The sequence below is a fragment of the Helicoverpa zea genome, chromosome 30 (genome assembly GCF_022581195.2).
Source record: "Helicoverpa zea isolate HzStark_Cry1AcR chromosome 30, ilHelZeax1.1, whole genome shotgun sequence".
NCBI lineage: Eukaryota > Metazoa > Arthropoda > Insecta > Lepidoptera > Noctuidae > Helicoverpa > Helicoverpa zea.
This window is the reverse complement of record NC_061481.1, coordinates 3,811,129-3,826,077: the sequence shown is the minus strand read 5'-3', so window position 1 is coordinate 3,826,077 and position 14,949 is coordinate 3,811,129. Positions and strand designations below refer to the sequence as shown.

At 34.8% G+C, this 14,949-nt stretch overlaps 1 protein-coding gene across 1 annotated transcript; it reads right to left on the bottom strand.

Moving 5' to 3' along the window:
• Nucleotides 1-7,962: 7,962 nt before the first annotated feature.
• Nucleotides 7,963-14,766, bottom strand: LOC124644605. The gene is made up of 5 exons (XM_047184093.1): nucleotides 14,061-14,766; nucleotides 11,799-11,984; nucleotides 10,969-11,138; nucleotides 10,287-10,524; nucleotides 7,963-9,885 (listed from the first exon to the last, which is right to left on the bottom strand). Exons 1-5 carry the CDS (start codon nucleotides 14,228-14,230, stop codon nucleotides 9,792-9,794), a joined length of 858 nt encoding a protein of 285 aa, XP_047040049.1. The 5' UTR covers nucleotides 14,231-14,766; the 3' UTR covers nucleotides 7,963-9,791.
• Nucleotides 14,767-14,949: the final 183 nt, after the last annotated feature.

The following is a 14,949-nucleotide window of genomic DNA, read 5'->3' as shown; positions in this document are numbered from 1 at the left end:
CTGTCCATCTTCCGTGTTTCGGAAGACACGATTCACTGGTGTGTTCCGGCTGTCATTTGAACATCCTTAGCAGTCGTTTCGGGTAGTCAGAAGCCAGTAAGTCTGACAACCAGCCTTACATAAGGTTATTGGGTTGCCCGGTTAAATGGCTTGAGGTCAGATAGGCAGTCGCTCCTTGTAAAACACTAGTACTCGGCTACATCCGGTAAGACTGGAAGCCGACACCAACATAGTTGGAAAAGGCTGGGGAGATGATGAGGTACAATAGAATATTTGTTAATTCTCCAAAATCACAAATTTTACAAATACACTTACAACGTGGCAAGATACCTACATTTCATTGAAATTCACCTATCTATTAAAATTTGACATTTAAAAAGTTACCTTAATCATTATTGAGCGATCTGCGCTTAAAAATGTAATAAAAAGTCGATATTTGCCGCGTTTTCACTAAACATCGTTTTATCTGGCAACACTTGTGTGTGACCTTCAGTATTGCCAGCCAACAAAATGGTTATGTAAGTTTTCAAAATGGTAGAAATTAGTTATTTAAACTTTTGTGGCAAAAAACTATTTTTAATACTCAAACGTGATTTCATTAAAAAATAAAATAGAATCTAGTGAAAACGCGACAAATAGTCGACTAAATGTATTTACTCGACTACGAATGATTCTAAAAAATCGACTAAACCCAAGTCGAGTAGCAAGCCTTACTATTGTAACATCGAGTGCAAATGATAGAATAACAACTTTAAACCGATGACTTACAGTATGACCACATGAGATGGCATCAAAAGTCGACTAACGGCGGAATTCTATAACTTGTCCATCCGTTGATTAGGGATTAAATTTTGACGTAAGCCTATGGAGAACAAAATGACTAGCGGAGATGTCATAACGCAAAATCACCTAAGAAAGTAGCGCGGGTGTTAGGGGAACGATTCTTTTCGAAAAAACACCAATCAATCAAGACTAATCTTTGACAGATTGGTTTTGCCAAGGAACCCGAACGATTCTTTAGTTCTAGTAACTGATCACGCCTATCGTAAATTGCTTGACCTGTAAGAAGGCGCCTGGCCTACCTTCCTTATGGCATCTTATGACATCTCCGCTATCTTTCCTTCCTCCGAGCGTACGCTCTTATAATCATCGGCACGAATCTTGAGCGCTGACCTTCACCTTCGCAGAAGTAATTTATTGGGTCCCTTTTGTGTTATGAAGTGAGGCGCGGGGGCGGAGTAAAGCGGTGATTGGCCCGTAGTGCATCGCGTCATAGCCGTCACTCGGGATTGGTTCTTTGCTAATAATTAATCACTTCTGCGCAGGTGAAGGTCAGCGCTCAAGATTCGTGCCGATGATTCTAATATATTCTATCAAAAAACAATCTCTAATCGGAAACGGATAGGTTATATAACTCCGCATTATTACAATCGAATATCAACTTCAATTCGATAAACGATTATCGACTAACAATTTTAAACTTAATGACAATATGGTTTAACAGAAACCGTGTTTAAAAATATAATTATATTGATATCCACACCTTTAAACCACACTTATTTAAATGAACAGATTTAGACTAGAATTACTTATAAAATCACCATGAGAGACGTTTGGGAGACCTACCATATATAGAACTAGCCGTTCACCCGCGTCTCGTGGGAACTACTGCCCGTACCGGGATAAAATATAGCCTATGTTACTCGGGAAGAGTGTAGCCTTCCAACAGTGAAAGAATTTTTCAAATCGGGTCAATAGTTTCAGAGCCTTTGGGCACAAATAAAAAATGTTTCCTGTAGATGTCACCCAGGGGATAGTGTAGCTTCCAAGTTTCAATAAAAAGTTGAATCGAGAACCTGCTCTCTTTTAGTGAGTCTTTTGAAAAGTTATTTTTTCTAGCTTACTCCAAACTAAGAATAGGTCCCCCAAAAATCTCAAAAAATCAAAAAATATGCTTATTCATCTATATACCATACATTAAACCTATTTCTAACTCGCTCTAAAATTCCTTCTTTCCTATCTAAGACCACAGACACAGCTTGCTCTTCACTCTATGGTATATAGACGGTCAAACTTAAATTATTAATCAATACTAACAACAGAAAAAAAAAACATAAAAATATTCTATGCACAATGCATAAACTTAGGTCGCTGTATTTTTTTTATAAAAATTGACATATCACTCAGAATTCATTCCTTCCCAGTAATAACACATAGGAAGTGGTGAAGGGTGGGCGTTTTGGGGGCTGTCTTATGTAATTTTGACGCTTAAAAAGTGCTTTTCAGGCTGCTAATTCTTTTTGATTATTAGAAATCAGTACATAAAATCATTTAAACAGCTAATTCTAACTTTTTCCCTTATAATATTGTATGCAATTACCGGGTTGTCATCAACCGATTTCAATAAGCAATTGATTTGCTTATTGCAGATAGAATTTTGATACTAACTCCATACAAGTAATGTTTTTATCTCTAGTTAGCTAATCCAGAGATAGGTTATTGCAATCGGCAATTTTCATAACTAAGACACATAGAAGTCAAGTGCATTGCCCACCCAATATGGATTAAACCAGTAATATGACAACTTTTATATAAAAACAGCATTTTAATTTAACAATAATATTTACATTAACATAACCCTTCTTGAGTCGGGTAAAAATAAAAACAAATTTAAGGAACAAACATTTTAAAAGCGCAACTTTTCCAAGATTTTTTTTTTGCAAAAATTGCGCATTTAAATACAATCCAATGATTTTATAATGTCAAGTACATCTTCAGTTTAAAAAAAACAGCACAAGTCAAGCAAATATAAAGCGTGAATTCTACGGAACAAATGTATTATTTATTTATCTATCTTTATTTCTATAAGAACTCTAAGTTGCTATAGGAAAAAAATAAAAATAGTATATTTTTTAATTAATAGTATGGCAACACCAAAGATTGCACCAAAAAGATCCGATGACACATACTGGAGATCATTTGAATCAAATATTATTAAAAAAGGTTTTATATGTGAAAATGGCTGGTACGGTCTACATACTCATACCTTGTGCGATGCGTAGAAAAAAATATAATTAGGTAGACAACAGCCAAGTACAGAATATGACTTACCTCGAATTTGTCAAATATTTTCAATAGATTTTCAACCTTATCACAATAGTGGAAAGTTAATGTTCGATTGGTAAGACAGATTCGGTCAGGTCTATTATAGAGTTTTTAATCAAATGTGACATTCGATAATAAGGGTCACCCCACACTTATCACGCGGAATCGACTTAAGCAAAGTGCGTTTCATCACACTACTCGACTTATAGTTGATCAGGGGCCCGATTCTCCTAATTTTACTTAAGCGACATACGATTCACATGCGATTGAGATCCAATTACGATTGAAGCGTATGTGGCATTCCGCTATTTTTTCTTCGAAATAAACGTTTTTATCCTTTTCTGTCATTTAATAACGAATCATTTTGTCTGCAAATGATTTACGATTGCAATATGATTGTAGAGCAATACTACCGTATAGACCAAAATTACAGACTAATCGCAAACCAATCGAATGTCGTTGGAATACGATTGGTCTTATATTAGTAGCATAATGCCCGATATGGTTAAAACTGCTATTGCGATTCGATTTCTATTCAATTTTGACATTATTAACTTAGGAGAATCGGGCCCCAGCTATACAAACGGCTCGTTTTGCCGTCGTGACGCGTCGACCGAGCCGATGCGAATGGTAAGAGTGTCACTAATACACTCTTATAACGTAGATGTAAAGGCTTTTTTGACCCGTAGCCAATTCCGTCGATAAATGTGGGACGACCTTTAAATTAAATAAATATTGAAAAAGTCATCTACCCAATTATCCTGCAACTATGTATGAAAGTGCTATGTTCAACACAAAATATTTTAAAAGCTGATATTTAACAACTATTGAAACGGGAAATGCGTTTGTTATAATTAAGAATTATCGTCGAGACTTTTAATTCACTTTACAAACAAAATGGCTTTGCTGAGAAGTCACTTATAGTAGGACCGTTTCTTGGTACAGTTGACAATTGCTTTCAGTAACAAAAAACCGGCCAAGTGCGAGTCGGACTCGCGCAGCGAGGGTTCCGTACAAATCCTGTATAGATAAAAAGTGAGTTTCGCGCCAACCGTTAAGTTTAGAACAATCTTAGTTATGGTAATTTCGTGAGAGTCAAAATAGTTAATATTTTTTATTTTATAATATAACTAAAATAGTAGGCCAGTACCTTGTAAAAGTTATTTTATTAAAGTTATTTATATACAACATGTTATAGTCATCATTCAGAAATTTGATTGAAAATAACTAATTATGTCTTAAAGGTCATTGGGCATATCTGACCCGCTTTGTGAAAAGTGGCGGACATGAATCAAAGTAGTTTTAAATCGTGGAGAATGGTATGACGTTTCTTTGAATATAATATTTTATTAAAATTCCATGGAGACGAATGTCCAGGATCGTTTGAAAAATATAAAAGACAAGCAGTTTCAGAGGATTGTACAGGTTGCAATGCTAATTTTTATTGTTAAAGAATTTTCATAAAGAAGGAAGATGCCAATTCGGATGACCAGGATCTGATGAGGATCTGGAAACCCTGAGAAATCGAGGGCAACTCTTGAATATTGTAGGCACGCATCGAGTCATAACCAGACATGTGAGTGTATTTTTGAGGGTACTGGCTAACAGTGAAGGTTTGGAGCTGATTTGATTATGGAGACTACAGAGAGTCGAGGGAACTCCTGAACGGTATGTTGCAACTACCACGTGTTTGGGTTTATTTTATTCGTATTGGCGAAGACTTTCCACATAGATAGGTTTGACTGCCATTGTGGGATCGATAGCAAAGATCAGATATAGTTATCGGAACTCCTTTACAATTTATAACGTAACCTTGTGTTGGAGCTTATTTTATTTTAGGTGACGAGAATTCACTACTAACTTGGGTTAAAGCAGCCATTGCAGGAATGGGATCTTTTATTTTTGAGGGATTAATCACCTAACGAACCCCAGTTTCAGGTTTTTTTCGAAACCGCCTGACGACTTGTAGCTGTCGAATTGTAACAACGACCTCTAGAGAGTAGGATTCGGGGCTGCTGGCTTAACGTTTCTAGAGCCTTGACAAAAGTATTCTGTCCCTTTCTTTGTTTTATAAAGTCGGCTTTATTTTGTAGCATTTTACAAACAAATCCAACTTCAAACATAAAAAAGCAACAAGAAAACAAAAGCAAGAAAGAAATTAAAAAGATGTTAGGTGCATTGGTCTAGAAGTCGGTGTCTAGAGGATGCATCTATATTTATTTAACCACCGAGATCTAGACCAATGCATATAAACAGTTTTCTTGTTGTTTTTAGAAGTTGTTTTTTTTTTGTAAAAAGTTTTTATTTTTAACTTTTGTGAAAAGTTCTCGTCAATACGAATAATATAAACACGACGTTACTAAAAACATACCGTTAAGGAGTTCTCTCGACTTTCTCACGTCTCCATCATCAGGTAAGCTCTAAACCTTCACTGTTTGATAGTATCACCAGACATACATCTGAGAATCAAGTTTAAATCCTATGCATGCCTACAATTTCTGATAGTTGCCCTCGATTTCTCAGGATTTCCATCATCAGATCCTGACCTGATGACAATGGAAATAAACGGCGAGTATACTCTTTCACTACAAAGAAATGATTTCTCAAATCCGTCAAACGTGGTCGTTTAAATTCCCCATTGAAATGAGGAAAATATTTGATTTTTACACCTGATTTTCTCTAGATTCCCATGGTTCACATTGATGCGACTAATGCCATAGTAAATCAGAGCCTTTATCATTATACTGTGCTATATTTCGTTCGTATCCGCCGTGGGTATGGTTTCCAGACTAAGGTGCCCAATGACCTTTGAATGATTTAAAAATTTTCACAGTTTAGAGGCCATTATATTTAAGAAGTGTTTGATATGAATTTCACTTTTTATCAAAACTTTAATATCTCTACGCGTTCATGTGAAAAAGGGTAAGTAGTAAGTTTATAATTATTAAAAAAATATTTTATGTCATGTAAGCAAAAATAATATTATTTTAATATTTTATGTAACTTCAAATTTATCATTTTCGTAATTTTTCCTTTATCTGTACTATATAACGTTGCTTCGTGCCGAATTTCAAGATTCTGAGTTCACGGGAAGTACCTTGTAGGTTTTGATTCCCTAGCGTGTGACGGAAATTCGTCTAAGGTGTAGGTAAAACTGCTGTATCTTTTGATCGCGTTAACTTAGAAGTTTGATTTTTTCATTGCTTAAAGGGACAATAGACCTAGGTATTTGGTATAAATTTCAATTTGGTACCTTTATTCGTTCGTGAGAAATAAGGTAGTAAGTTTCATTTTATTAAAATATTTTTATTATATTATATAACAAAAAAATGTGATTTTCGCAATTTTTCCTATATTTGCATTATATGACAATGCTTCATGCCAAATTTCAAGATTCTGAGTTTACGGGAAGTACCCTGTAGGTTTTGATTCCTTTGCGAGTGTCGAAAATTTGTTGAAAATATCGACATAATCGGTTGTATCTTTTGATTGGCTTGGCTTAAAAGTTTGATATTTTCACAGCTTAAAGGGACAATAGACCCGAGTATTCCATGTGATTTCAGCTTGATACGTTCACGCGTTCTTAAGATAAAGGGTCTTGACAGACAGACAGACAGACAGACAGACAGACAGACAGACAGACGGACAACAAAGTGATCCTATAAGGGTTCCGTTTTTTCCTTTCGAGGTACGGAACCCTAAAAATGCACATAAAACGCGAGACACTTTAAAATATTTTCGACGTGATAACGTCTTTAAAATCGTTTTAGTCGGGTGACATGTTCAGAAACTTGTTTCACACCAAAACCTCACGAGCGCGATCGCAGGTATAACGAGAGAGAGACGGACCGATCTCCCGTCTCATCTCGAGCGCTGCCAGTCATTCCGTGAAACTTGTCACGCGGAATCCTCACGAGCGGAGGCTGGCATAGCGTTCGAGTGAGTGGACCGATCTTCCGTCTCTCTCACTCTAGCGGCATACAAACGAATGGAGATTTTTACACCCGAAAGGAGATTGGGCAAGAATGTATGAAGTTTGGTCCAAATGTCCACCACGAACGAGACCCATATAATTAAATAGTCCACTTAATTTAGAGTAACTTTTACTAAGAAAGTAAAAAAAAAACAATGCCAAAAAAAAGTTATAGCCAAAAATGTATTCTTAATTTTCGGTAGTTTTTGTATGTTATCATAATTATTTTTTATTTTATTCCACTTCCCTTTCCGCACTTTATCTAAAACTAAGATGAGTAAGACACATTTGCATATAAACAGCCCATATTTTTTTGCCCGATGGATGTACGAATCACTAACCAATTGAGGCGCCAGAAGTACTTGAATATACTCAGCGGTGCCTGGATGTAAGAAAGTTCAATGTAACTGGTGGTGTCTTCTCTCTAATAATGAACAATTCTATTTTGTCAGAAGTTACAGAAAGTACGAGAATCGAACATCACGAAAAGTAATTGAAATCGAAAAAATATATAAAATGTTTTATTTGATTTTGCTATAACTTTTTTCTGGCATTAATTTTTTTTTACTTTCATAGCAAAAAATGTTCTATATTTAACGGGCTATCTAGCCAAATAGGTCTCGTTCGTGGTGGACATTTGGACCGGAATCGCCCATTGTCCTTTATCATCAAAAGTGTGAATAAAACGATAGATGTATTTAAAATTTGAAAAAATTGTTATCTTCATTAATTCCTTACTTCTCAAAAACTTATATCACCAATAAGACGTTATCACGTAAACATCTCAATCGTAAACCTACTTTACAAACAACCAATTTTTTTTAGAGTAACTTTTCAATTTTGTTTTATAGTACATACTTAATACATTGTTCTTTCTGTTTTTAATTTTCCTTGATGCCTTAGGGCCGGATACTGAAACGCCACTCAATTTAAAGTGCATCATTCTAGCTCTGTTACACTAACTAAAATTTGTGCAACAGTAAAAACTTAAAGTTAAGTAAAGTTTTCAGTATTTCTGGACTATAAAGTCTGAAATCACCAACCCGCATTGAGCAAGCGTGGTGATTAACGCTCAATCCTTCTCCGTGTGAGAGGAGGCCGCTGCCCAACAGTGGGACGATAAAAATGATGATAATGATATTTTTCAAGTAACTTCTCTCAAAGCCATTTCATAAACAAATACGCTAGGAACAATAAGTGGCAAACATTTAAACTGACTAGTTTAACATTAATATCTCGACTTAACACAAAAATAGCACCGCTTTAAGAAAAAAAAATTTTTTTCTCATATTGCAACACCCACATTTATCTTAACTGGCAACACAGCTAGACAGATCGGAAAAACGGTTTTAATCCTTAAACTCTAAATATAGAAGAAGCTAAAATCTAAGACAATATTTTTTAATTTAATATTTTCGCTTTTTAGAAAAATTTCAATTTCCTTTCTCTTCCTCTTTTTTTACTAAATAGAATTTTGTACTTGTATATGCCGAACCATTTTTATTTACTTTCAATAATAATCGGACATAAGTTTATTTTTTGGACTCCTTACTTAAAATGGCTTTGCCAAATATGAAATGATATTTGCAATTTCAATAAACGCCAAAAATTTTGACATCTTCTAAATAACACAACTGCTTCTATGATCGCCTCAAAACTGAGACAAAAACGTCAAATATTTTATTTTTGTATATAATAATATTTTTTTGACCTTTAAAAAATAAACTTACGTCCCCCGCCCTCAATTTCTAACCTACATCACAATGCGCCGAACGATCACAGATATTTTCAACCCTGACACTAAAAGTGCCAATGCTGTCAACATTTTTATCACTAAAGTACCAATCGTCAAAATTTCAAATACTACCAATAGGCTTGCATTTTTTCTTTATTTCATAAATAGCACTGAATCATATAGTACTGAGTGATTTTCAGTATTTCTCTTCAAAATATTCAGAACCTCCTTTTCCGGAAAAGTCGGTTTAAAATATATAAATCAGGCAATTATCGAAATATACTAATCCTTATATACCACACAATTTCAAACACCGGTAGTAATTTTTTTTCATCACGTTTTTTTTGGATTGAATCCAAGCACTTTTATTAAAGTCAAATATGACAAATTATCATTGAAAAAGTTTCGCTTTTTAGAGAGCCATCGTCTTTAAATTCTTATTTATATTATTCCCAACAATTGTTTTGACAGCATTGGCACTAATATTCTTACGAAGTACCACTATTCAGAAAAGTACAGAGTGCATATAATTTTAACGAAATAGACTTTCCTATGGGTTTTTATTACTTCGATAAATAAAATCCAACCTAGTATGTATTAGCAAGACAATACTTTGATCATCAAAGAGAATTTTTTTCCGTTTCTAATACAATATTTTAACAAATTAAAAGTACATGCACTCAGTCCCTCCAGCAAGGCCTCCTATTGCACGCCAACCCACATTCAAATCACATTTTTTTTCCACAATAAAATTACCAAAAAACTTCAAAACTAGCTTTCCCATAAACTATCTTTAAAAAACATTTAATAATAATAAAAAATCCGAACAGCCGCCATTTTTAGAAGTGGTACTTTACGAAGTGGCTGTTCAAAAAAGTACCACTTGGCTTTCATTTAAAAAACGGACGCGAAAATACAGTTAGACGTAAAATTTTGCACTTTGGCCGGTTAAAAGTGGCGGCTGGTCGTTTCTGCGGTTTACCCGTCTAAAGTGTTTTTTTCTCGTTGCTCGGGTTTATTGGACTTCTTAGTTTCTTCTTGGTTTATTATGTGAGACATCGTCATGTGGCGTCTGTAATGAAAATAAGGTTTGTCTATTTAAAAAGTCGCCTAAATTCTAGTTATATAAAAAATTGGCATGTGATTCGGAGGAATTAATGTTTTGAGGAAAGTTTTAAGCATAAATGTGGATGGATATAGTGGAAGGGGAAGACGAAAAACGATAGGTGGAATGTGTGACAGTCGACATGGCACGAAAGAATGTTATTTATAAGCAGATAGAAGAGTATGGGAAAAGAAAGCATGCTGCTCCGAAAAAAATTTGGGATTATAGTTTTCAGTATTTCTTATAATGTGTGAAATAATGTGATTTTTTTAAACTATCTACGGGTATGAGGTAGACGAAAGGAACAGAATATTTTGAAATCTTTTTCTTGAAAGGCGGATAGAAGATTATTGAAAAATATCTCTTACCTCAGTCCCCTCTCCCCTCTGAAAGAAAGACTGCACAAAGAACAGCTCTTCCACTCCCCACTGCCTTTCTCCTCCTTAGCTTTGATAGGGGGAGTTACCCCTATCTCCTCTTGAGCTTTGACGGGGGGAGTTCCTCCTATTTCCTTCTCCTGTTTGGAGGGGGGAGGACTTTCCTTCGTCACTTCTGTTGCAGTTTTGGCTGGAGACTTCTTCTCTGTTTGTATTTTTGGTTTAAGATCTGTGAAATAAATTATAGTGATTTAAAATGTCACGACTACCTTTGTAGTAGAAATCTTTTCTTTGCTCTAGTACTCCAAAATATAACTATCTATTTTATAAAATACTAGCTGTTCCCGCGAACTTCGTATCGTTCAAACCTTCCCTGGACCTCTACAAACATTTTAAAACCAAAATCAGCTCAATCGGCCCAGCCGTTCTCGAGTTTTAATCAGACTAACGAACAACAATTCATTTTTATTTATATAGATAACAAAATTAGTTAGTATTTAAGACAACCAGCTGTACCCGCGACCCGTGAGAACAACTTCCCGCACGTGGATAAAAATAATAAAGTAATAGTAATTATAAAGTTACAAAGTAAGCTGCATCTGGATGACAACGCCGACCCTAGCAAAGTTGGGAAAAGACTAGGCAGATGAACATAGGATCTTAATACACCCACCTCTGGTGACAATAACAATGTTAGGTACTCCCATAACGTTGTCCGGTGACTCCGTGTTGAGCAATTTGCTGTCTACCTCGACGATGCGGCTGAGTGGCAGGGCTTCGTCGCTTGAGCCTTCCGAGTCACTCCGAGTGCGAGATTGGCGCTTCTTTACTCGTTTCCTGAAACTGTAATATAGATTATGGTATAAGTATTATTTTTTAACACACTTTTATTAGGTCGACCTGTATGTAACGATGTAATAAAATCTAAGGTAACTAAAACCATCTTCCAAGGATCGTAGCATCGTGAAAATTTACAGCTGTATGTAGTTTTGATGACAATACAATAATATGGTACTGTCGAACTGATCTGATGATTTAGCCGAAAAATATGAAATTTTGGTTTTTCGATACACTCATGTGTAGTGGTTTTAATCACTTTTTCATGGTAAAAAAAATACTTTTTTAAATGAATTACTACTGGCTTAGAGGAATTAGGTTGCCCAGGTAACTGGGTTTGAGGAGGTCAGATAGGCAGTAGTTCCTTGTAAAGCACTGGTACTCAGCTGCATCCGGTTAGACTGGAAGCCGACCCCAATATAGTTGGGAATAGGCTAGTCAGATGATGATCTAAATAACGTACCGTTTCCTAGGCCTCTTGCAGACCACAGCGGGAAGGATCATTTGGTCATCATCATCATCCTCTGAGCCTTTTCCCAACTATGTTGGGGTCGGCTTCCAGTCTAACCGGACGCAGCTGAGTACCAGTGCTTTACAAGGAGCGACTGCCTATCTTCTCGACCCAGTTACCCGGGCAACCTAATACCCCCTATTACTATCACGTACCGTTTCCTCGGCCTCTTACAGACCACAGCAGTTTTCTTCTTCAACTCCTCATTATTATTATTGTTAATGTACTTCTCACACGTCACGGTTGGCTTCTCGGCCTCCGTGCTGCTGCTGAGGGTGTCACTCTTATCGCACGCGAAGAGATCTGTCTCGTTGCTGATGTCATTGCTGTCTATTTGGTCACTGGAAGGTGAGAACGGTGCATATAAAAAAAAGAAAATATAAATAGTCAACTGTTCTAAGTAGGTTGAGTTGAGTCTAAGTAGGATCAGTATGTACTTTTTAAAGGTCGAATGTCACTAAAACATCCACCATTAAAAGTAAAATTTGTTCTTAAGGTTCTAGAGTCTAGACTATTTGTGCCAAATTTCATTTTAATTGCTTTAATAGTTTTCACATAACTGCATACATTTATATAGCAGAAATGTATACTGCATGGCAAATAAAATTTTTAATAAACTTCCTACAGAATTGAGAATGCTTACATTTAATAAATTTAAAAGATGAATGTTTTCATGGCTCTTGGACAAATGTTTTTATTCAGTAAATGATTTTCTAAATTATAAAGATTGACATGATAAAGATTGACCTTCAATTTAAATTTATGTTTATATAATTTGTATTTTTTTACAATATTATGTAATTTTGTATTATTTGTATAATCCGTAGTCTATAAGTATTTGTACACCGAAAACGGTAGAATAATTGGGACATGTAATAAATTTAAGATCTTTTGTAACATTATTCTGACAAATAAAATAAATACTATTACATGATGAGCAGTGTTTTTCTCATTTATAATTACTTTTGGGTAGTGTGTAATGTTCTCCATGATGGGTAAAAACAACTAGTTATAACCTTATCCTCAAATTCTTGCATCAATTTAAGTGTCTGATATCAGCATCTAAATAGTTTTGGTAGGCAATGATTTGATTTGAAATCACTGAATTCCTAATTTTAATTTAATTATATTAAAATTAATTTACTATCATTAATTTAAAATACATAGGTCAAGCCTCACGTAGAAAACAATACCAAGGCTGCTATGAATATTTAATAATTTCCTTTTATACAACATGTAACTTAATTAACGCACATCCTGAAATTAGTTTGTTCAGAATCGTTTACTGAATCGATTTATATCATTTTTGATATAGGTAATTTTTTATTCCAAAAATAATTAAAACTACGTAAATTATTGTCATATTAACCCTGTACAGTCAAAACGAATTCAAATAACGTAACTCAAAGTAATAAGACTTCGTGTATTGTCGGCTTTTTCTGTAGTTTCGTTATGTTGTTTCGAGTCGAGCATGCATAGTAGTATGACCAAAAAGTTCTCCAAGAATTGGTATAGCTAATTTAGTAAATAACAATGCATATACATGTTAAATTAAAAATTTAGTGTGTGTATTATGATTATAACATAATATTCTAATTGGGGTGTTTGAGGGTGTGCGTTAATTACGTTACATGTTGTATTTTTATGTATGTTACAGTTTACGTATATACCAGGGTGCGGCTACACCTATGTTTAGCCGACTACATCTATTTTCCTTTTGAGAAGGTATTAAACTGAAGTTAAACAAGTTAGCCACTAACAGTCATACCACAAAATTTTTTAACCAACTATTGAACACTTGTCTAAAAAAAGATGTGGCTGCAAAATGGACCTTATTGCAACGTCATAATCTGTCATTTTTTTTGGCTGAACTAGGTGCAGCCTTATCATAGTGGCTACACAGTGCATTCTGACTCTCGTGGCTAAAATAAACCTATTTCTCATTACTTACAGTAAAGTTTTTAATTCTGTTAATCATACAGACTTAGCTTTGGGATTGTTTTCTTGTTTCTCCTCACTGATTCTCTCTGATTTCATATTGAAAATGGAAAGACGAGGATTTTTAAGAAAAATTTTCATAAAGCTATATATAGCTGTACTTTGGGCTTTAGCTATAGATCCTACATCAACAAAATATTTTAAAATATGCCTAACCTATTATTAGCTACAAGGTAACTCTGTTTTTCATACAAAATATTATTCTAATGTAACATAATGTTCAACAGTTTGTCGTAAGATATTGTGAAACTTGGCCTTGAAGACTGCCGATGGATTTCATGCTGATATTAATTGGAAATCAGCTTACAAAACCACTTTAAACTGTATTTACTTATAATATCTAGCTTTAGAAGCTGTTTTTGAGTGAAATATATGGTAATTTGTAATGAAAATGTGACTTAATAAGATGTGTTTCTTACCTGTGGTCCGACACATCACTTTGTGCTTCTGTCTCCAGTTTCTTTATTTGAAATGTAATATTTATCCTTTTGTATATCTCCTCTGTTATATTACGGCATTTCTCGTACTTAGAATCGAGTCGATCGCCGCTCACCGACCAAATCTCTTTGTTATCACCCACGGCCGACATTTTGGGTGTTTTACACAACTTACAAGACTCTTATTGGATTATTAATGGAGTTTTCTTGTTCCGAATACCTTTCAGACGGTTTTCACAACGAGCGTTGAGCAATACAGCCATATTCGTGACGGCAAATGAATAAACTTTAATGACGAAATGGTTTACCCCTTTCGACCATAAAACCGAGCTGAAATAAGCTTGTCTGACCACTTTCCACACTTGTTTCTAACAAAGAACAATAAAAACACGCGTCAAACGCCTCCCAAATGCCTTTTCCACACCCAGTTCACGAGAAAACACGAAGAAATTGCTGTTTCCTAAACAAAGGACTTTATATCAACAGTTTTATGGCTCCATAAACCCGTCACAGGCACAGATATTTGCAATTAAATTACTCTCCACACGAAATAAGCTCTAAGACTAGATAAAATTATGGTTGTTACTATTAACGTAGTATCTTAATAATAATTAAACAAATAACAATAAAAATAAAAACTAAGTTGCCTTCCGGCTTTTTTTAGATTTCTTGACGTTTTTAATAAAGTGTTGCTGCTTGTTTGATTAATTGCACATAATTTTAATCCAATTTTTGTCATAGACAAGCTTATTTTTATTCGAAACACTGAGATCATGAAGAGGGCAAAAATAGACTTTTGTGAATGGCAGCACTGATAAAAAAAGTTGTAGAACACTATGGTTTTCGTTCAGAAATTCGGCATTGATATAAT

Bases quoted from the DNA above. Each gene is read 5' to 3' on its own strand.
- LOC124644605 (XM_047184093.1), bottom strand. From the start codon at position 14,230: ATGTCGGCCGTGGGTGATAACAAAGAGATTTGGTCGGTGAGCGGCGAT. The intron at 11,985-14,060 runs GTAAGAAACACA...CTCACCTTCCAG, and splicing joins AGTGATGTGTCGGACCACAG to TGACCAAATAGACAGCAATG. The intron at 10,525-10,968 runs GTGGGTGTATTA...TTTATTTCACAG, and splicing joins CATTGTTATTGTCACCAGAG to ATCTTAAACCAAAAATACAA.